This window comes from Thalassophryne amazonica, chromosome 16 (genome assembly GCF_902500255.1).
Source record: "Thalassophryne amazonica chromosome 16, fThaAma1.1, whole genome shotgun sequence".
NCBI lineage: Eukaryota > Metazoa > Chordata > Actinopteri > Batrachoidiformes > Batrachoididae > Thalassophryne > Thalassophryne amazonica.
This window is the reverse complement of record NC_047118.1, coordinates 90,870,073-90,893,193: the sequence shown is the minus strand read 5'-3', so window position 1 is coordinate 90,893,193 and position 23,121 is coordinate 90,870,073. Positions and strand designations below refer to the sequence as shown.

The window sequence follows — 23,121 nt, the reverse complement described above, 5'->3', positions numbered from 1 at the left end:
GTTTTTATTAATGTAGACTTTCTTTCATTGAAAAAAAGACACTGTGGCTTTGAATGAATTTAGGCTACATGAATTTACACAACAATGTAAATTAGTTTTTATTAATGTAGACTTTTTTCATGGGAAAAAAGACACTGTGGCTTTGAGTGAATTTAGGCTACATGAATTTACACAATAATGTAAATTAGTTTTTATTAATGTAGACTTTCTTTCATTGAAAAAAAAAAGACACTGTGGCTTTGAATGAATTTAGGCTACATGAATTTACACAACAATGTAAATTAGTTTTTATTAATGTAGACTTTCTTTCATTGAAAAAAAAAAGACATTGTGGCTTTGAGTGAATTTAGGCTACATGAATTTACACAACAATGTAAATTAGTTTTTATTAATGTAGACTTTCTTTCATTGAAAAAAAAGACACTGTGGCTTTGAATGAATTTAGGCTACATGAATTTACACAACAATGTAAATTAGTTTTTATTAATGTAGACTTTTTTCATGGGAAAAAAGACACTGTGGCTTTGAGTGAATTTAGGCTACATGAATTTACACAATAATGTAAATTAGTTTTTATTAATGTAGACTTTCTTTCATTGAAAAAAAAAAGACACTGTGGCTTTGAATGAATTTAGGTTACATGAATTTACACAACAATGTAAATTAGTTTTTATTAATGTAGACTTTCTTTCATTGAAAAAAAAGACACTGTGGCTTTGAATGAATTTAGGCTACATGAATTTACACAACAATGTAAATTAGTTTTTATTAATGTAGACTTTTTTCATGGGAAAAAAGACACTGTGGCTTTGAGTGAATTTAGGCTACATGAATTTACACAATAATGTAAATTAGTTTTTATTAATGTAGACTTTCTTTCATTGAAAAAAAAAGACACTGTGGCTTTGAATGAATTTAGGCTACATGAATTTACACAACAATGTAAATTAGTTTTTATTAATGTAGACTTTCTTTCATTGAAAAAAAAGACATTGTGGCTTTGAGTGAATTTAGGCTACATGAATTTACACAACAATGTAAATTAGTTTTTATTAATGTAGACTTTCTTTCATTGAAAAAAAAGACACTGTGGCTTTGAATGAATTTAGGCTACATGAATTTACACAACAATGTAAATTAGTTTTTATTAATGTAGACTTTTTTCATGGGAAAAAAGACACTGTGGCTTTGAATGAATTTAGGCTACATGAATTTACACAACAATGTAAATTAATTTTTATTAATGTAGACTTTCTTTCATTGAAAAAAAAGACATTGTGGCTTTGAATTAATTTAGGCTCCATGAATTTACACAACAATGTAAATTAGTTTTTATTAATGTAGACTTTTTTCATGGGAAAAAAGACACTGTGGCTTTGAGTGAATTTAGGCTACATGAATTTACACAACAATGTAAATTAGTTTTTATTAATGTAGACTTTTTTCATGGGAAAAAACACTGTGGCTTTGAATGAATTTAGGCTACATGAATTTACACAACAATGTAAATTAGTTTTTATTAATGTAGACTTTTTTCATGGGAAAGAAGACACTGTGGCTTTTTATGAATTTAGGCTACATGAATTTACACAACAATGTAAATTAGTTTTTATTAATGTAGAATTTCTTTCATTGAAAAAAAAGACACTGTGGCTTTGAATGAATTTAGGCTACATGAATTTACACAACAATGTAAATTAGTTTTTATTAATGTAGACTTTCTTTCATTGAAAAAAAAGACTGTGGCTTTGAATGAATTTAGGCTACATGAATTTACACAACAATGTAAATTAGTTTTTATTAATGTAGACTTTTTTCATGGGAAAAAAAGACACTGTGGCTTTGAGTGAATTTAGGCTACATGAATTTACACAATAATGTAAATTAGTTTTTATTAATGTAGACTTTCTTTCATTGAAAAAAAAAAGACACTGTGGCTTTGAATGAATTTAGGCTACATGAATTTACACAACAATGTAAATTAGTTTTTATTAATGTAGACTTTCTTTCATTGAAAAAAAAAAGACATTGTGGCTTTGAATGAATTTAGGCTACATGAATTTACACAACAATGTAAATTAGTTTTTATTAATGTAGAGTTTCTTTCATTGAAAAAAAAGACATTGTGGCGTTGAATGAATTTAGGCTACATGAATTTACACAACAATGTAAATTAGTTTTTATTAATATAGACTTTTTTCATGGGACAAAAGACACTGTGGCTTTGAGTGAATTTAGGCTACATGAATTTACACAACAATGTAAATTAGTTTTTATTAATGTAGACTTTCTTTCATTGAAAAAAAAGACACTGTGGCTTTGAATGAATTTAGGCTACATGAATTTACACAACAATGTAAATTAGTTTTTATTAATGTAGACTTTCTTTCATTGAAAAAAAAAGACACTGTGGCTTTGAATGAATTTAGGCTACATGAATTTACACAACAATGTAAATTAGTTTTTATTAATGTAGACTTTCTTTCATTGAAAAAAAAAAGACATTGTGGCTTTGAATGAATTTAGGCTACATGAATTTACACAACAATGTAAATTAGTTTTTATCAATGTAGACTTTCTTTCATTGAAAAAAAAGACACTGTGGCTTTGAATGAATTTAGGCTACATGAATTTACACAACAATGTAAATTAGTTTTTATTAATGTAGACTTTCTTTCATTGAAAAAAAAAGACATTGTGGCTTTGAGTGAATTTAGGCTACATGAATTTACACAACAATGTAAATTAGTTTTTATTAATGTAGACTTTCTTTCATTGAAAAAAAAGACACTGTGGCTTTGAATGAATTTAGGCTACATGAATTTACACAACAATGTAAATTAGTTTTTTATTAATGTAGACTTTTTTCATTGGAAAAAAGACACTGTGGCTTTGAATGAATTTAGGCTACATGAATTTACACAACAATGTAAATTAATTTTTATTAATGTAGACTTTCTTTCATTGAAAAAAATGACATTGTGGCTTTGAATTAATTTTGGCTCCATGAATTTACACAACAATGTAAATTAGTTTTTATTAATGTAGACTTTTTTCATGGGAAAAAAGACACTGTGGCTTTGAGTGAATTTAGGCTACATGAATTTACACAACAATGTAAATTAGTTTTTATTAATGTAGACTTTTTTCATGGGAAAAAACACTGTGGCTTTGAATGAATTTAGGCTACATGAATTTACACAACAATGTAAATTAGTTTTTATTAATGTAGACTTTTTTCATGGGAAAGAAGACACTGTGGCTTTGAGTGAATTTAGGCTACATGAATTTACACAACAATGTAAATTAGTTTTTATTAATGTAGACTTTCTGTCATTGAAAAAAAAAAGATATTGTGGCTTTGAATGAATTTAGGCTACATGAATTTACACAACAATGTAAATTAGTTTTTATTAATGTAGACTTTCTTTCATTGAAAAAAAAGACACTGTGGCTTTGAATGAATTTAGGCTACATGAATTTACACAACAATGCAAATTAGTTTTTATTAATGTAGACTTTTTTCATGGGAAAAAAGACACTGTGGCTTTGAATGAATTTAGGCTACATGAATTTACACAACAATGTAAATTAGTTTTTATTAATGTAGACTTTTTTCATGGGAAAAAAGACACTGTGGCTTTGAGTGAATTTACGCTACATGAATTTACACAACAATGTAAATTAGTTTTTATTAATGTAGACTTTTTTCATGGGAAAAAACACTGTGGCTTTGAATGAATTTAGGCTACATGAATTTACACAACAATGTAAATTAGTTTTTATTAATGTAGACTTTTTTCATGGGAAAGAAGACACTGTGGCTTTTTATGAATTTAGGCTACATGAATTTACACAACAATGTAAATTAGTTTTTATTAATGTAGACTTTCTTTCATTGAAAAAAAAGACACTGTGGCTTTGAATGAATTTAGGCTACATGAATTTACACAACAATGTAAATTAGTTTTTATTAATGTAGACTTTCTTTCATTGAAAAAAAAAAGACATTGTGGCTTTGAATGAATTTAGGCTACATGAATTTACACAACAATGTAAATTAGTTTTTATTAATGTAGACTTTCTTTCATTGAAAAAAAAGACACTGTGGCTTTGAATGAATTTAGGCTACATGAATTTACACAACAATGTAAATTAGTTTTTATTAATGTAGACTTTCTTTCATTGAAAAAAAAGACACTGTGGCTTTGAATGAATTTAGGCTACATGAATTTACACAACAATGTAAATTAGTTTTTATTAATGTAGACTTTTTTCATGTGAAAAAAGACACTGTGGCTTTGAATGAATTTAGGCTACATGAATTTACACAACAATGTAAATTAGTTTTTATTAATGTAGACTTTTTTCATGGGAAAAAAGACACTGTGGCTTTGAATGAATTTAGGCTACATGAATTTACACAACAATGTAAATTAGTTTTTATTAATGTAGACTTTCTTTCATTGAAAAAAAGACACTGTGGCTTTGAATGAATTTAGGCTACATGAATTTACACAACAATGTAATTTAGTTTTTATTAATGTAGACTTTCTTTCATTGAAAAAAAGACATTGTGGCTTTGAATGAATTTAGGCTACATGAATTTACACAACAATGTAAATTAGTTTTTATTAATGTAGACTTTCTTTCATTGAAAAAAAAAGACACTGTGGCTTTAAATGAATTTAGGCTACATCAATTTACACAACAATGTAAATTAGTTTTTATTAATGTAGACTTTCTTTCATTGAAAAAAAAGACACTGTGGCTTTGAATGAATTTAGGCTACATCAATTTACACAACAATGTAAATTAGTTTTTATTAATGTAGACTTTCTTTCATTGAAAAAAAAGACACTGTGGCTTTGAATGAATTTAGGCTACATGAATTTACACAACAATGTAAATTAGTTTTTATTAATGTAGACTTTCTTTCATTGAAAAAAAAACACTGTGGCTTTGAATGAATTTAGGCTACATGAATTTACACAACAATGTAAATTAGTTTTTATTAATGTAGACTTTCTTTCATTGAAAAAAAAAGACATTGTGGCTTTGAATGAATTTAGGCTACATGAATTTACACAACAATGTAAATTAGTTTTTATTAATGTAGACTTTTTTCATGGGAAAAAAGACACTGTGGCTTTGAATGAATTTAGGCTACATGAATTTACACAACAATGTAAATTAGTTTTTATTAATGTAGACTTTCTTTCATTGAAAAAAAAGACATTGTGGCTTTGAATGAATTTAGGCTACATGAATTTACACAACAATGTAAATTAGTTTTTATTAATGTAGACTTTTTTCATGGGAAAAAAGACACTGTGGCTTTGAGTGAATTTAGGCTACATGAATTTACACAACAATGTAAATTAGTTTTTATTAATGTAGACTTTTTTCATGGGAAAAAAGACACTGTGGCTTTGAATGAATTTAGGCTACATGAATTTACACAACAATGTAAATTAGTTTTTTATTAATGTAGACTTTCTTTCATTAAAAAAAAAGACATTGTGGCTTTGAATGAATTTAGGCTACATGAATTTACACAACAATGTAAATTAGTTTTTATTAATGTAGACTTTCTTTCATTGAAAAAAAAAGACATTGTGGCTTTGAATGAATTTAGGCTACATGAATTTACACAACAATGTAAATTAGTTTTTAATTAATGTAGACTTTCTTTCATTGAAAAAAAGACATTGTGGCTTTGAATGAATTTAGGCTACATGAATTTACACAACAATGTAAATTAGTTTTTTATTAATGTAGACTTTCTTTCATTGAAAAAAAAAGACATTGTGGCTTTGAATGAATTTAGGCTACATGAATTTACACAACAATGTAAATTAGTTTTTATTAATGTAGACTTTTTTCATGGGGAAAAAAGACACTGTGGCTTTGAATGAATTTAGGCTACATGAATTTACACAACAATGTAAATTAGTTTTTATTAATATAGACTTTTTTCATGGGAAAAAAGACACTGTGGCTTTGAATGAATTTAGGCTACATGAATTTACACAACAATGTAAATTAGTTTTTATTAATGTAGACTTTTTTCATGGGAAAAAAGACACTGTGGCTTTGAATGAATTTAGGCTACATGAATTTACACAACAATGTAAATTAGTTTTTATTAATGTAGACTTTTTTCATGGGAAAAAAGACACTGTGGCTTTGAGTGAATTTACAGCAATTTACACAAGAATGTGTGGCTTTTTATTATTAGGTATGTTATTGATACTTTACCCTGATTTTTTTTAAATATTCTACAATCTACCCCCTGCGAATTTTCCTCGGATTTCACGATTTTCATTTCACAGCCCTGTGTGAGGCAACAGTGCTAACCACTAAGTCACCGTGCTGCTGATTGGATGCATTTAGTTGTAATTTTTGCAGGTTTCAACACATTGACTAGATTTGAAATGACCTGCCACTCGGATTCACTTAAATGCAGCTCATTAACTGTAGGCGACGTCATCACAAAATGATCTGAGCTCGCAAAGTCGCTCCAGCATATCGTGCGTGGAATGCCAGCGCGTTGGGCACTCAACTATGGCCCTCTTGTGGCCCATTCTTTTGATAACGGTCACAACATTTGGAGTGCGCAACTTTTTAGCAACACGGCGTGCTTTACCGATGATGTTAGACACCCCTTTCTCTTTCAATTCATCGTCTACTGCTAACTGTAAAGTGTGTGCTGAACAACGCACACTTCGCAACACCTGCCCCTGAACAACAGAATCAATTTCAATATCAGGTTCTTTTTCCATGTCGTCAGCTTCTGTGTCCGCATCGTTGTTCTCCTCCTCCTCATTGTGGCCTGTTGCTTGCAGGTCGGACAATACTTACACTGCTTTTTGCATGTTGGCACCGTTGTCTGCAGTGATCTAGTACACCTGCTTCAGGCTGATTTTATACTCTACCTCCTGTACCACAGAGGATATGTAGGAGGCCATGTGTCTTTCACACAATTCTTGAACAGCCAGCGTCCGTAACACAATGTTTTCCCCAGCTGTATATTGCACGTTAATCCCCAAAACAGAGCGACCCCTGCAAGTGGCACTGTCGATTTTCAGCAGGATAAGCCTGCCACTAAGCTCATCCATCAGTTTTCTCCTTCCGCTGTCAGCGAGTGTTGTTACCCTCTCACAAATGTTGGCTGAATTAATTGTGAAACCATTTCCGATTGCTTGTTGTAGTGGGTCTATTATTTTTCTAAAGCCACTGGCCTCCATTAAGGAAAATGGTCTGCCGTTCACTGTGACGAGTTCCATACACGCATCTACTAGGGCCTCGGATGTAATGGGTACATTGAGCAATTTTGGCTTCTTAACAACGACTGCATCTAGAGTACTTTGCCCTGTGCCAAGTTTTTTTTGTGTGGTGTCAGTAGAAGACTTGTTCAACGGGTCCAGGTGCCGTCTTTGGATATGCCTCTGCAAATTCTCCCCATGGTTGCCCGCTATTTCAGCTCCACATCCCTCAACGTTGCACTTTGACTTGTTTGTTGCTGGGTCAAAGGAAAAATGTTGTCGATTTGGGTTCTCAGTATGTCTTCCCATCTACACAAACAGAAAAAGTCGCAAAAATGAAAGATAATTCGTTTAGTGTGCTACCAAAGACAGGCCCTATGCGTTGATAGGTTAATAGAGGTTGTCATTTAATGTTCGTGACACTCTCATTAACGTGGACAAATATATTGATACCGTGTTTGAAATTGATGTTTTTGAATAACGATAGACTGCAATATTTACCTCTTATTTAAGATGTGGAGATGTGATAGTAGTCCACCTTCCCGCTCTCTCCATTCAGTCAGCGAATGATGTCACACAGGAAGTGAACCCCAGCGGGTCATAGAAACTTGCGCAGGAGAAGAATGACTTTTTTTTTATTTGTAGGCTACGGAAACTTTGAGGAACGAAATAAAAACCGGTATTAACCGGTTACCATTATTTTTAATAAGTGTTTCTGTTCCGGAACATAAAAAATAATAAAGTTTCTGGTTTCGTTTCTGTTCCATGTAAAACAGGAAAAGTTCCCGGTTTTCGTTTTCATTTCTTGAACCGGTTCAAAGCCCTGCCTGGAACAACCAAATACATCATCAAAAAAAATGAGGTGGGCTTCATAGATAATTGGCAAAGCTTCTGGGGAAAACCTGGTCTTGTTAGGAGAGACGGCATCCATCCCACTTTGGATGGAGCAGCTCTCATTTCTAGAAATCTGGCCAATTTTATTAAACCCTCCAAACCGTTACTATCCAGGGTTGGGACCAGGAAGCAGAGTTGTAGTCTTACACACCTCTCTGCAGCTTCTCTCCCCCTGCCATCCCCTCATTACCCCATCCCCATAGAGACAGTGCCTGCTCCCAGACCACCAATAACCAGCAAAAATCTATTTAAGCATAAAAATTCAAAAAGAAAAAATAATATAGCACCTTCAACTGCACCACAGACTAAAACAGTTAAATGTGGTCTATTAAACATTAGGTCTCTCTCTTCTAAGTCCCTGTTAGTAAATGATATAATAATTGATCAACATATTGATTTATTCTGCCTTACAGAAACCTGGTTACAGCAGGATGAATATGTTAGTTTAAATGAGTCAACATCCCCGAGTCACACTAACTGCCAGAACGCTCGTAGCACGGGCCGAGGCGGAGGATTAGCAGCCATCTTCCACTCCAGCTTATTAATTAATCAAAAACCCAGACAGAGCTTTAATTCATTTGAAGGCTTCACTCTTAGTCTTGTCCATCCAAATTGGAAGTCCCAAAAACCAGTTTTATTTGTTGTTATCTATCGTCCACCTGGTCGTTACTGTGAGTTTCTCTGTGAATTTTCAGACCTTTTGTCTGACTTAGTGCTTAGCTCAGATAAGATAATTATAGTGGGTGATTTTAACATCCACACAGATGCTGAGAATGACAGCCTCAACACTGCATTTAATCTATTATTAGACTCTATTGGCTTTGCTCAAAATGTAAATGAGTCCACCCACCACTTTAATCATACTTTAGATCTTGTTTTGACTTATGGTATGGAAACTGAAGACTTAACAGTATTCCCTGAAAACCCCCTTCTGTCTGATCATTTCTTAATAACATTTACATTTACTCTGATGGACTACCCAGCAGTGGGGAATAAGTTTCATTACAGTAGAAGTCTTTCTGAAAGCGCTGTAACTAGGTTTAAGGATATGATTCCTTCTTTGTTATGTTCTTCAATGCCATATACCAACACAGTGCAGAGTAGCTACATAAACTCTGTGAGTGAGATAGATTATCTCATCAATAGTTTTACATCCTCACTGAGCACAACTTTGGATGCTGTAGCTCCTCTGAAAAAGAGAGCCTTAAATCAGAAGTGCCTGACTCCGTGGTATAACTCACAAACTCACAGCTTAAAGCAGATAACCCGTAAGTTGGAGAGGAAATGACGTCTCACTAATTTAGAAGATCTTCACTTAGCCTGGAAAAAGAGCCTGTTGCTCTATAAAAAAGCCCTCCGTAAAGCTAGGACATCTTACTATTCATCACTAATTGAAGAAAATAAGAACAACCCCAGGTTTCTTTTCAGCACTGTAGCCAGGCTGACAAAGAGTCAGAGCTCTATTGAGCCGAGTATTCCTTTAACTTTAAAGGGTAATGACATCATGACTTTCTTTGCTAATAAAATTTTAACTATTAAAGAAAAAATTACTCATAACCATCCCAAAGACATATCGTTATCTATGGCTGCTTTCAGTAATGCTGGTATTTGGTTAGACTCTTTCTCTCCGATTGTTCTGTCTGAGTTATTTTCATTAGTTACTTCCTCCAATCCATCAACATGTCTATTAGACCCCATTCCTACCAGGCTGCTCAAGGAAGCCCTACCATTAATTAATGCTTCGATCTTAAATATGATCAATCTATCTTTATTAGTTGGCTATGTACCACAGGCTTTTAAGGTGGCAGTAATTAAACCATTACTTAAAAAGCCATCACTTGACCCAGCTATCTTAGCTAATTATAGGCCAATCTCCAACCTTCCTTTTCTCTCAAAAATTCTTGAAAGGGTAGTTGTAAAACAGCTAACTGATCATCTGCAGAGGAATGGTCTATTTGAAGAGTTTCAGTCAGGTTTTAGAATTCATCATAGTACAGAAACAGCATTAGTGAAGGTTACAAATGATCTTCTTATGGCCTCGGACAGTGGACTCATCTCTGTGCTCGTCCTGTTAGACCTCAGTGCAGCTTTTGATACTGTTGACCATAAAATTTTATTACAGAGATTAGAGCATGCCATAGGTATTAAAGGCACTGCACTGCGGTGGTTTGAATCATATTTATCTAATAGATTACAATTTGTTCATGTAAATGGGGAGTCTTCTTCACGGACTAAGGTTAATTATGGAGTTCCACAAAGTTCTGTGCTAGGACCAGGGCTTAATTTGAGGGGGAGCAAGCCGGCGTGCGCTCCGGAACCTCGGACGCGCGCTCCGGAACCTCTGACGTTGGCTCCGCCAGCTATTTATAATGGATCCGTGATCCACCACCTCTCTTGACAAAATATTTAAAAAAAATCACGCGATTGCTCTCACTGCCACTCATACCGCCGCCCTCCTGTCTGCTGTGCAGAATTGCACCAAATCTGGTAACAGGTCCAGAGGCTACGCTCGCTGTTTTGATCCAGATGTTGAACGTAGCCGCAGAGCTCCGTGGCCACCGAGAGAGGACTTGGATTCTTTGCGGGTCCCGCATCCGTACCTCCGGAGGCAGTGAGCAAAGGAAGAGCACGCGCATTGTGTTCTGCGTGTGTCTGTTTATAATCTTCTCGCACAGAAGAAAAAAGAGAGTGTTTACACAAGAGAGAAAAGGGAGAAAATGTTAATGCCTGTTTGAGAAAAGTGTGTAGTGAAGGGTTTTACAGCCTTAAAACATCTATAATAAGTGTAAAAAATAGCGCTACTTCGCGGATTTAATGCCGCGTTCACACCAGGTGCGATCAGACGGTACAGATTCGCGGAGGTTGCGTGGCGCCTCCTTCGCCCGGTGTGTCTCTGTACATGGGTGGACTTTCGCTGAGAAAATTCACCCCGGTGCGTCATCAAATAGGAGGAGCTTCCCTTCCGCTCGGCGTCAAGTCATCATGACGGACCTTTCACACGGAGCGAGTTGTTGTGAAAAGCTCCCAATACAGAGAGTATCATTATTTGCTGCAGGAGCTGCGTCTGGATGACAGCCGCTTTCAGCGGTCCTTCCGCCTCTGCGGGACCCAGTTTGAGGACCAACTGTCCCATTCACGCGCGCACATGTAAACAATAAAAAAAAAAACTCCGCTGCTTGCTGCAGCTCACACCTCCCCCAAAAAACTCTGTCATAATTGTGTTTAGAAACCAGTCACCATTTGTTTTATTATACATCTGTGTAGTTAATTAATAAAATATTCTCCACAGACGATTCGCTCGCGCGCACACATAAAAAAAAAGAAAGACAGAAACTCCGCTGCTTGCTGTGAGGCTGCTCCTCGCTCTTTCCCAAAAACTTTATTATACATCTGTGTAGTTAATAAGTAAAATAATCTCCATGGATGATTCCCTCGCGCACGCACGTAAAATAAAAAGAAAAACTCCACTCCCGCTGCTGTGGTGCTGCTGTTCGCTCCAAAAACTGTGAAATAAAGGACAAAAGAGACATAAGTCCTGCTCACAGGCTGCTACCAGAGACAGGACATGTTCACATCTTCAGTCAAACTCCAGACATCTCCACGTCACTACATATTCAGTCCCTGATTGGTCATCGTGGCGTGACGAGACAAAAAAGTTCAGACTTTTCAACTTGGGGAGGAGGGCAACACGACGTGACGTGACGCTACGCAATATCGTACCACAAACGCGCAAAATGCTCAAGATCGCTTCACTCGCATCGCGCTGCTCGGTTTGGCGCCAAAACGCGTCCTTACATAGGGATTACATGGCAACATGTGGCTGCAGTCGCTCGCGTCATGCCCGGTGTGAACGCAGAGAATGTAACTCCCGTGATAAACGAGGGACCACTGTACATCATTAAACAGGAATTTGTACTCTATCCGGATTTGGTGTGACTAGTGTTATTAGGCCTACAATACATGCCCAGTTTATTTTCGGTGTGGCGTACAGCGTTGTTCACAAGCCCCCCCCCCCTTTTTTTTTTCTTCTGCACCAGAGCCACCCATCCTCAGCGCTCCGGGACCTCCCACTTTACAAATTAAGTACTGGCTAGGACCAATTTTATTCACTTTATACATGCTTCCCTTAGGCAGTATTATTAGAAAGCATTGCTTAAATTTTCATTGTTAGACATGGATGACCTCTAGTTTCCTGCTTTTAAACTCAGATAAAACTAAAGTTATTGTACTTGGCCCCACAAATCTTAGAAACATGGTGTCTAACCAGATCCTTACTCTGGATGGCATTACCCTGACCTCTAGTAATACTGTGAGAAATCTTGGAGTCATTTTTGATCAGGATATGTCATTCAAAGCGCATATTAAGCAAATATGTAGGACTGCTTTTTTACATTTGCACAATATCTCTAAAATCAGAAAGGTCTTGTCTCAGAGTGATGCTGAAAAACTAATTCATGCATTTATCTCCTCTAGGCTGGACTATTGTAATTCATTATTATCAGGTTGTCCTAAAAGTTCCCTGAAAAGCCTTCAGTTAATTCAAAATGCTGCAGCTAGAGTACTGACGGGGACTAGAAGGAGAGAGCATATCTCACCCATATTGGCCTCTCTTCATTGGCTTCCTGTTAATTCTAGAATAGAATTTAAAATTCTTCTTCTTACTTATAAGGTTTTGAATAATCAGGTCCCATCTTATCTTAGGGAACTCATAGTACCATATCACCCCAATAGAGCGCTTCGCTCTCAGACTGCAGGCTTACTTGTAGTTCCTAGGGTTTGTAAGAGTAGAATGGGAGGCAGAGCCTTCAGCTTTCAGGCTCCTCTCCTGTGGAACCAGCTCCCAATTCAGATCAGGGAGACAGACACCCTCTCTACTTTTAAGATTAGGCTTAAAACTTTCCTTTTTGCTAAAGCTTATAGTTAGGGCTGGATCAGGTGACCCTGAACCATCCCTTAGTTATGCTGCTATAGACTTAGACTGCTGGGGCAAAGTGCCTTGGGGCAACTGTTGTTGTGATTTGGCGCTATATAAATAAAACTGACTTGATTTGATCATTACCCAATTTGATAAAACTCTTCTGTCAATCCAGGAAGCACAAAATCCTTAAAATATCTTTTATTTCCTTACACACAGACACTGTGAACACTGTAGATTCTATTACAAATCAAAACATGAAGAATAATGAATCAGATTTATTACTTGACAGAAAGTGAATATAAATGAATATGAGGCTGTTCATAAAAATATCAGGGTGTGTTTTTCTTTACAAACTCTAACATCCAGCATTCTATAGTTACCATGGTTTATTTTTCTGTAAGTAATTCGGTCGGCGAATTGTTGCCAAAGGGTGTAGTCAGCTCGTCACAGCTTACCGTCACAACAGCGTCTTCATGCCAACCTGGAAATTTAATGAGCAGACCCACAGTTTTTCCATCTCATCAGCTGCATTGAGTAATTCTGCATCAGAATACACATCAATACTTTGGTATGGTAGTGTAAATCCACTTATTTCAGCATTGTCATCATTGCACTAGTTTCTCTCGCTCTCAGCTGACAGCACCATTATTGACACCTGCATAGCAACGTGGTCAGTTCACAGAGTTGTACATCAAATGTGAAACGGTCATATATTTTGCCATCGTCAACGCGATGTTTTATGGTCTGAAATCTCACACGATTAACCAATCAGATTTGTGGAACAAATGTAATTGGATTAGAATGGAAGTTACTTGTTTAGGGTTTTTTAACTGTTGATTTTTAAAGAAGAATCAACAAACTGGCAGTGAGCTGTGAGACTGTGAGGGCTTAAATAGGGAGCAGGTAAATCAAGGTGTGATGAAGTGCAGGTGTGTGGAAGGGTCTGGAAAGGGGGCGTGGCCAGAGAAGACAAAGGTAAGTGCAAGAGAGTGCAGTGAGACAAAAGCAAAGCGAACTGGGGCAAGATAAAGAAGTGACAGAAAAACCATTTGTGACGTGCTCGATAAACAATAATTAATGTGAACAAAGCAAAAAGGGGAAAAACTAGGAAATAATGCGACTAATCTAAATTGCAGAAACAGGAGGATCAATGATTAGAATTAAAACTAGAACAGAACTGATACTGATTAAAATACAAAAGTAAATGCAATAACAGATAATGAGGTGACAACATGAACTAAGACTACACCGAAAAGAAATGAACAGAACGACATAACCAGAGACTACAGAATAATACAATAAATAAAAGGAACTAACTCATAAACAGAGCATACAATAAATAACAAATGGAACATAATCACATCAGAAACACTTGAAGATAAATAATAACCAAAACCTGTGACTAAAATATAATAAAAAAAATGTGATAAACAGAACTAAACTAAGACTAAAGCAACATAAGGGACCAAGAGTGAAAGCAAACAATAAAGCAAAAGTATGTATGTGACAAGCAAATGATACACAGAGAATCAATGAAACAAAACCAATCATAACTGAAGCATGAGCATGACAACCTGACATGAAGCACGGAAGAGGAAATGAGAACCAGAACAACTGGTCCTAAAGGGCCGGATCATGACACAGTGACCCGGTGTCACTCCTGGTAATGAACCCTTAGAGAACACGGGCCCTGGACAGGAACCCAATCATTGATGCTTTTGCTCTTAACCACAACAACAGGCGCATTGTGCTGTTATGAAGACATCAAAGGTAGGTGAAAGGTTTTCTCCTGAGGCTGGAGGCTACATGTGGAGGTCTGTGGATTGAACAGTAGCTGAGGTTTGTGTGTGTGATTTTGGTCATTCTGTATGTCATTAGTGACTGTTGCATATCAGAATGTGGCTGTGTGTACACACGCCCGTGTCAGAGGTGTAGCAGAGACCCATCGTGACACACGAGCCCTTATTTCATAGCGCCCTCATAAAAATACCAAGCTGCCCCAAACCACCTGCAGAAAAAAAAATCTCTGGAGCTGCCGCTGTGGAGAACCACGCCCTACTTTTCCTGGGTCAGGCTCAAAACTTCTCAGTCGCCCCTTGTGTGGATGACAGAAATACAAAGAGTGAGGGAAGCCACCAAGACAGTCAGAGAGCTCCGACTGAGTTCCAGGTGTCTCTGGCTGCGAGTGGAGAAACCGTCTCATCATCAGCCGTGGAGAGTCAAGCTTCATGGAGGGTCGACGATGAGATCAGATCTCAGCTGGAGTCTTGGACCTCCGCTCTGGGAAGAAGCTGAAACTTCTCGCCTTCTGTCATGAAGATGCTGGCAGGCTTCAGAGTCTTTGCTGACTGTGCTCCTGTTTTGTCTTTATCAGAAGTGAACTTTTTTATGGATACAGGACTTTTTGTTTTGTTTTTACCTTTGATGCTTTATGATGTTGAACACTTTGCACATTTTTTGAACTACTGGCAAAGAGCCAGATAAGTCATTAATAAATTAATGAAGGAAGCAATGGTGTTCCCTGTCCAGCAGGGCTGGGAACTCCACTGTTCATCACAAATTTCACTTTTCTGACTAACGTTTGCACAAATTCACACAATATGTGAAACATACTTTTTGAGACACAACCCAGACCATTATTCTGATGGACCCCAAGCTTTGCACATAGAGTCTACAGACCCTCAATTAAATACATAATTAAAAACAGAAGTAAAAGAATAAAACAGATAAAAATTAAAACTATTCATAAGAAAGAATAAAAATGGGTTTTAAATCTTGACTTACGAGGTTTATTAGAAAAGAAACCTACCGTTATATTTAAAAAAAAAAACTATATGGATTTGATTCATATGTTTTTACGTCAGACATGCTTGAACCTTTGTGCGCATGCGTGAGTTTTTTCACGCCTGTCGGTGACGTCATTCACCTGTGAGCACGCCTTGTGGGAGGAGTCGTCCAGCCCCTCGTTGGAATTCCTTTGTCTGAGAAGTTGCTGAGAGACTGGCGCTGTGCTTGATCAAAATTTTTTCAAAAACTGTGAGGCACATCCGAGTGGACACCATTCGAGAATTTCAGCTGGTTTTCGGTGAAAATTTTAACGGCTGATGAGAGAATTTGGATTGTTTCTATCGCTGTAAGGACTTCCCACGGAGCGGAACGTCGTGCAGCGCTCCAAGGCGGCGTCGTCATCCTGTTTCAAGCTGAAAACCTCCAAATTTAAGCCTCTGTTGACCCAGGACGTCGTGAAAGAACAGAGAACTTTCAGAAGAGGTCGGAATCAGGAGTTTATCCGGACATTCCATTGTTAAAGGAGATTTTTTTAATGAAAGATGTGCGGACAGATTGGTGCGTTGGCTCGCAGCTGGCGCGGCGCGCCCGCCACAGGAAAAACACCTCTGTGTTGATAACCATTTGTAAAATCCAGGCGGCTTTTGGTGGCTTTCAGTTGAGTGAGTATCTGAGAAATTGTTTAACAGCAGGGCATGTTCCAACTTGTCCTTAAGGCTTCCAACGGAGGTGTTTTTCCTGTGGCGGGAAAAACAATCTGGCAATCTCTCATCAGCCGTTAAAATTTTCACCGAAAACCAGCTGAATTTCTCGAATGGTGTCCACTCGGATGTGCGTCACAGTTTTTGAAAAAATTTTGATGAAGCACAGCGCCAGTCTCTCAGAAACTTCTCAGACAAAGGAATTCCGACGAGGGGGCTGGACCACTCCTCCCACAAGGCGTGCTCACAGGCGAATGACGTCACCGTCAGGCGTGAAAAAACTCTCACATGCCCACGAGGGTTCAAGCTTGGCTGATGTAATCACACGTGATTCAAATCCATCTAGTTTTTGAAAAAAATAAAAAGGTCGGATACTTTTCTAATAGACCTCGTAAAAATGTCCATGGACTCCGACTGCCTCATGGTCGCAGGAAGACTGTTCCACAGGGTGGGTTCACTATGAGAAAAGGCTCTTTGACCTGCTGACTTCTTCTTCACCCTGGGAACACAGAGAGGTCACGCATCCTGCGACTGCAAAGCCCGGGCCGGCACGTAAGGTTCCACCAGATCAGCCAGATAAGATGGTACCAGTTCATGAACAACTTTATAAGTCAATAACAAAACCTTAAAGTCTGCTCTCACAGAGACAGGGAGCCAGTGCAAAGATGCCAAAATGGGTGTGATATGTTCCGACCTTCTGCTACATGTCAGAAGTCTGGTGGCAGCGTTCTGAACCCCTCCAGGACTTCAGTTACTCAAATGAGCTTGATGCGCCCAAAGCTGCAGTCTGACTAATAGAGTCTCAACTGGACAGCAGGGGGCAGGAAATCCACACAGCACCATCATTATGAGTAGTATGACCCCAGCTGGAGCTTGGGAGCCGATCCACGTATAGGGCTTCGACCCCATGTTTGCCTGCTGGCAGGTCTACTTAATTAATGAATGAAGGAATTAATAAGAATAAATTCATTATTATTATTGTATTTAAAAAGTAATAAGGACAATAAATAGATGATTATTGTTTAATAATAATGATAAGGGTAATGAGTAGAGTATTGGGTTTGGTAGGAGTTTCCTCCACTTGAACCCACTCCTGATACGGTTCCTTTTCCATCTGAGTGTCATATTCAGTTTTTGGGGGTAATCAGGTGCTCGGTCGTTATGTTTCACTGGCTGTTGTTCCATATACGTGTCTGGCCTTGTTTTGAAGGCGCTGACTGATGGTGCAGTGACATCTTCATCAGGTGGTCCCATTCCACCGTGGTGTGACCCGATGACTGAAGGAAAACAGTCTTTAGTCAGTATTTGTAGTGCTCCTCGTTAAGTGCAGAGTACGCCCTCTGGTCTTCATATCCCTCATCACTTCTGGTATGCACGGTGTAGTGTCGTCTAGTCTGTGTACATATTTAATGTCTTTCTTCATATGACAGGTCACGTAGTCCTGCCGCTCTCTCCGCTGCTCATCTTTGGACACTTTCCACAAGATCTGCTAGTTTCCATGTGCACAGTAATCAAATCGGCACCCCATACTCAATGTGTGGTAACAAATAATAATAATAATGATAATAAATTCATTATTAATTATTATTGCTAATAATATTAAGGACAATAAATTCATTATTTAATAATAATAACAATAATAAGGATAATAAATTACTTACTATTGTTCATTAGTATTATTAATAAGAATAAGGATAATATTGATGAGAATAAGGATACATTAATTAATTAATTACAATTCTTGTTTATTATTATTATTGTCAATAATAATAATAATAATGGGGATAATGATGATAATAAGTGCCAAAGATGATCTCGTTGTTGTAATGACAATGATAATAAAGCTGTTGTGTGGGCCGCTGAAGAGGAGGTACTGCTGGCCCACCACCACAAGATGGCGCCCTGCTTGAAGTGCGGGCTTCAAGCACGAGAGGGCGTCGGAGCGACCGGGAGTGACAGCTGTCACTCATCATCCGTACCAGCTGTCACTCATCCACTACTCAACACCATCACCATAAAGGCCGGACTGCAACTCCACCTCCCCGCCGAGAAATCAGCTACCTTGGAGGTAATTTCTCTGCTGAATTTAAACTGAATAATAGTCTGATCTCATTTGCAGCCGTTTCCCTGTGACGTATTCCTTATCTGCTGTATTGGCGTTTGGTGTGGACTGCGACGGCTTCGCCTCCCACCCCAACCAGATAAGTGGTTTCACAGGAGCTGTCCGAGTGTGTTATTGGAGGTGGAGGTTCTCCCTCCTTAAGAAACACGGACTGAGGGATTACTGAGTGTGTGTACTCACACTCACCTGTGCTGTTTCTGTTCTCTGCCAGCAGTACCAGGTCTGACAGCAGGAGACGGTGACCACCTGGGGACCCAGGACTTGGCGGCTCCGGTGTTCTTCAGGTCCGTTGGCGGTGAGGGCCGTGTGGGACGTCGGTTCTGGACGGGCGTCTCCTATCCTCAAGCCTGCCCACACGTCACCCAACGTGTAATTGACTATAGTCACAAACTGATTGTTGTCTGTATTCCGTTGTGCACAATTTACAACATTAAATTGTTACTGTTTGGCTTATCCATTGCCCGTTCTTTTATGCCCCCTGTTGTGGGTCCGTGTTCCTACACTTTCACAACAAAAGCTATCCATCCATCCATCCATCCATCCATCCATCCATCCATCCATCCATCCATCCATCAAGGATAAGTTAATTACTATTAATAATAATAATAATAATAATAATAATAATAATGATGATAATAAAGATGATAAATTACTATTAATGTTTATTAATAATAATAATAGGAATAATAATGATGATAAATTACTATTAATGTTTATTAATAATAATAATAATAATAATAGGGATAATAATGGGCGAAGACGACGACGAAGAAGAGGAGGAAAACGTTGCCACGAACAGCGGGAGAAGAAGAAAACTAGAAGGGTGGAAATGAGAGTGGGGACTTTGAATGTGGGTAGTATGACTGGTAAAGGGAGAGAGCTGGCTGATATGATGGAGAGGAGAAAGGTAGACATATTGTGTGTGCAAGAGACCAAGTGGAAGGGAAGTAAGAGCAGGAGCATCAGGCGGTGGGTACAAGTTGTTGTACCATGGTGAGGACAGGAAGAGAAATGGTGTTGGGGTCATTTTAAAGGAAGAGTATGTTAAAAGTGTGTTGGAGGTTAAGCGAGTGTCTGACAGGGTGATGAGTGTGAAGTTGGAAATTGAAGGGGTGATGATGAATATCATCAGTGCATATGCCCCACAGGTAGGTTGTGAGATGAAGGAGAAAGAAGATTTCTGGAGTGTGTTAGATGAGGTGGTGGAGAGTGTGCCCAAGCATGAAAGAGTGGTGATAGGAGCAGACTTCAATGGGCATGTTGGTGAAGGGAACAGAGGTGATGAGGAAGTAATGGGTAGATATGGTATCAAGGATAGGAATGGAGAAGGACAGATGGTAGTTGATTTTGCAAAAAGGATGGAAATGGCTGTGGTGAATACCTACTTTAAGAAAAGGGAGGAGCACAGGGTAACATATAAGAGTGGAGGAAGGTGCACACAGGTGGACTACATTCTTTATAGGAGATGCAAGCTAAAAGAAATCACAGACTGTAAGGTGGTAGCAGGAGAGAGTGTCACTAGACAGCACAGGATGGTTGTTTGTAGGATGACTTTAGAGGTAAAGAAGAAGAAGAGAGTGAGAGCTCAACAAAGGATCAGATGGTGGAAGCTGAAGGAGGAAGACTGTTGTGTGAAATTTAGTGAGCAGGTGAGAGAAGCACTAGTTGGAGATGAAGCAATTTTGGACAACTGGAAAAGTACTGCAGATGTGGTGAGGGAGACAGCTAGGACAGTACTGGGTATGACATCTGGACAGTGGAAGGAAGACAAGGAGACTTGGTGGTGGAATGAAGAGGTCCAGGAAAGCATAAGGAGAAAGAGGTTGGCGAAAACGTTTTGGGATAGTCGGAGAGATGAAGAAAGTAGACAGGAGTACAAGGAGATGTGGCATAAGGCGAAAAGAGAAGTGGCAAAAGCAAAGGAAAAGGCATATTGCGAGCTGCACAAGAAGTTGAATAGTAAGGAAGGAGAAAAGGACTTGTACCGATTGGCCAGACAAAGGGACAGAGATGGAAAGGATGTGCAGCAGGTTAGGGTGGTAAAAGATGCACATGGTAATGTGCTGACAAGTGAGGAGTGTGTGCTGAGAAGGTGGAGGGAATATTTCGAAGAGTTGATGAATAAAGAAAATGAGCGAGAGAAAAGACTGGATGATGTTGTGAGAGTAAATCAGGAAGTAAAAGAGATTAGCAAGGAAGAAGTGAGGGCTGCTATGAAGAGGATGAAGAGTGGAAAGGCAGTTGGTCCAGATGACATTCCAATGGAGGCATGGAAATGTCTAGGAGAGATGGCAGTAGAGTTTCTAACCAGATTGTTTAATAAAATCTTGGAAAGTGAGAGGATGCCTGAGGAGTGGAGACAAAGTGTGCTGGTTCCTATTTTCAAGAACAAGAGTGATGTGCAGAGCTGCAGTAACTACAGAGGCATAAAGCTGATCAGCCACAGCATGAAGTTATGGGAAAGAGTAGTAGAAGCTAGGCTTAGAAAACAGGTGACGATCTGTGAGCAGCAATATGATTTCATGCCGAGAAAGAGCACTACAGATGCAATGTTTGCTCTGAGAATAATGTTGGAAAAGTACAGAGAAGGACAGAAAGAGTTACATTGTGTGTTTGTGGACTTAGAAAAAGCTTATGATAGGGTGCCAAGAGAAGAGTTGTGGCATTGTATGAGGAAGTCTGGAGTGACAGAGAAGTATGTTAGGGTAGTACAGGACATGTACAAGAATAGTGTGACAGCGGTGAGATGCGCAGTCGGAATGACAGACTCATTCAAGGTGGAGGTGGGATTACACCAAGGATCAGCTCTGAGTCCTTTCTTGTTTGCAGTGGTGATGGACAGGTTGACAGATGAGATCAGACAGGAGTCCCCATGGACTATGATGTTTGCAGATGACATTGTGATCTGTAGTGAGAGTAGAGAGCAAGTTGAGTCTAGTCTGGAGAAGTGGAGATATGCTTTGGAGAGAAGGGGAATGAAAGTCAGTAGAAGCAAGACTGAGTACATGTGTGTGAACGAGAGGGAGCCCAGTGGAATAGTGCAGTTACAAGGAGTAGAAGTGGTGAAAGTAGATGAGTTTAAATATTTGGGGTCAACTGTTCAAAGTAATGGAGAGTGTGGTAGAGAGGTGAAGAAGAGAGTGCAGGCAGGGTGGAGTGGGTGGAGAAAGGTGGCAGGAGTGATTTGTGACCGAAGAATATCAGCAAGAGTGAAGGGGAAAGTTTACAAAACAGTAGTGAGACCAGCTATGTTGTATGGTTTAGAGACGGTGGCACTAACAAAAAGACAGGATGCAGAGCTGGAGGTGGCAGAGCTGAAGATGTTGAGATTCTCTTTGGGAGTGACAAGAATGGACAAGATTAGGAATGAACATATCAGAGGGACAGCTCAGGTGGGACGGTTTGGAGACAAAGTCAGAGAGGTGAAATTGAGATGGTTTGGACATGTGCAGAGGAGGGACCCAGGGTATATAGGGAGAAGGATGCTGAGGATGGAGCCACCAGGCAGGAGGAGAAGAGGGAGACCAAAGAGGAGGTTCATGGATGTGCTGAGAGAGGACATGCAGGTGGTTGGTGTGACAGAGGAAGATACAGAGGACAGGGTGAGATGGAAACGATTGATCTGCTGTGGTGACCCCTAACGGGAACAGCCAAAAGACAAAGAAGAAGAAGAAGAATAGGGATAATAATGATGATAATAAGGATAAATTACTATTATTAATAATAAAGATAATAATAATGATAAGGATAATAAATTAGTTTCATATTTTTAATAATAATAGTAATAAGAAGAAGGATAATAAATTGATATTATTAATGTTTAATAATAATGATAGCAATTCTTCTTCTTCTTGTTCTTATTATTATCATATTGTCGTCTGCATTTAACATGGTCTTTACAGTTTTGACACAGCCCCACCACTCGGTCCAGCGTCCATTGTCCAGAGACCAGGTCCAGAGGTGGAGACGCTGCCTTGCTCTCCTGACGTGTGATGTCTTCGACAGGCTGAGCTGCTGGAGCTGAACAGGAAGCTGACCTTCATGGAGTGCCAGCTGCAGAGGTCGGAGTGGAGCCGGAAACAGCTGGAACTTTCCAACCGCAGACTCCTGGACTTTGTACAGGTGTGACTGAGAGATGACTCCCTCTACTGAGCGTGAGCTGGTGCCATGTGACTGTAATGCTGCTGCTCAGATCTATGGCTCAGAAGGTTAAAGGTCATTTAAGTCATTTTATTCCTTTGTTTTCAAATAAGAGATTCGGTTAAAATCCAAATGTCAAAAACAATAAATAAAATAAAAGTACCACGACGCACTTTCTGTGGTGATGTCACTGATGACGTCGGGGCTGTTTGGACCCTGAAACAGCAAGTGTGGTCAGTATCGGTGTTACCAGGTCCACTCATCATCTGTGACTTTTTGAAAGAAAAGTTC

General features: G+C 38.4%; 1 protein-coding gene across 1 annotated transcript in view; it reads left to right on the top strand.

Moving 5' to 3' along the window:
* The window catches only part of si:dkeyp-72e1.9 (syntaxin-binding protein 4), a 375,953-nt gene extending 353,037 nt beyond the window's left edge, over positions 1-22,916 (top strand). Inside the window, exons 20-21 of the mRNA XM_034189933.1 lie at positions 22,214-22,225; positions 22,702-22,916. Coding sequence (XP_034045824.1) covers positions 22,214-22,225; positions 22,702-22,818 — 129 coding nt within the window. The 3' untranslated portion in view covers positions 22,819-22,916. The remainder of the gene's footprint in view (positions 1-22,213; positions 22,226-22,701) is intronic.
* Positions 22,917-23,121: the final 205 nt, after the last annotated feature.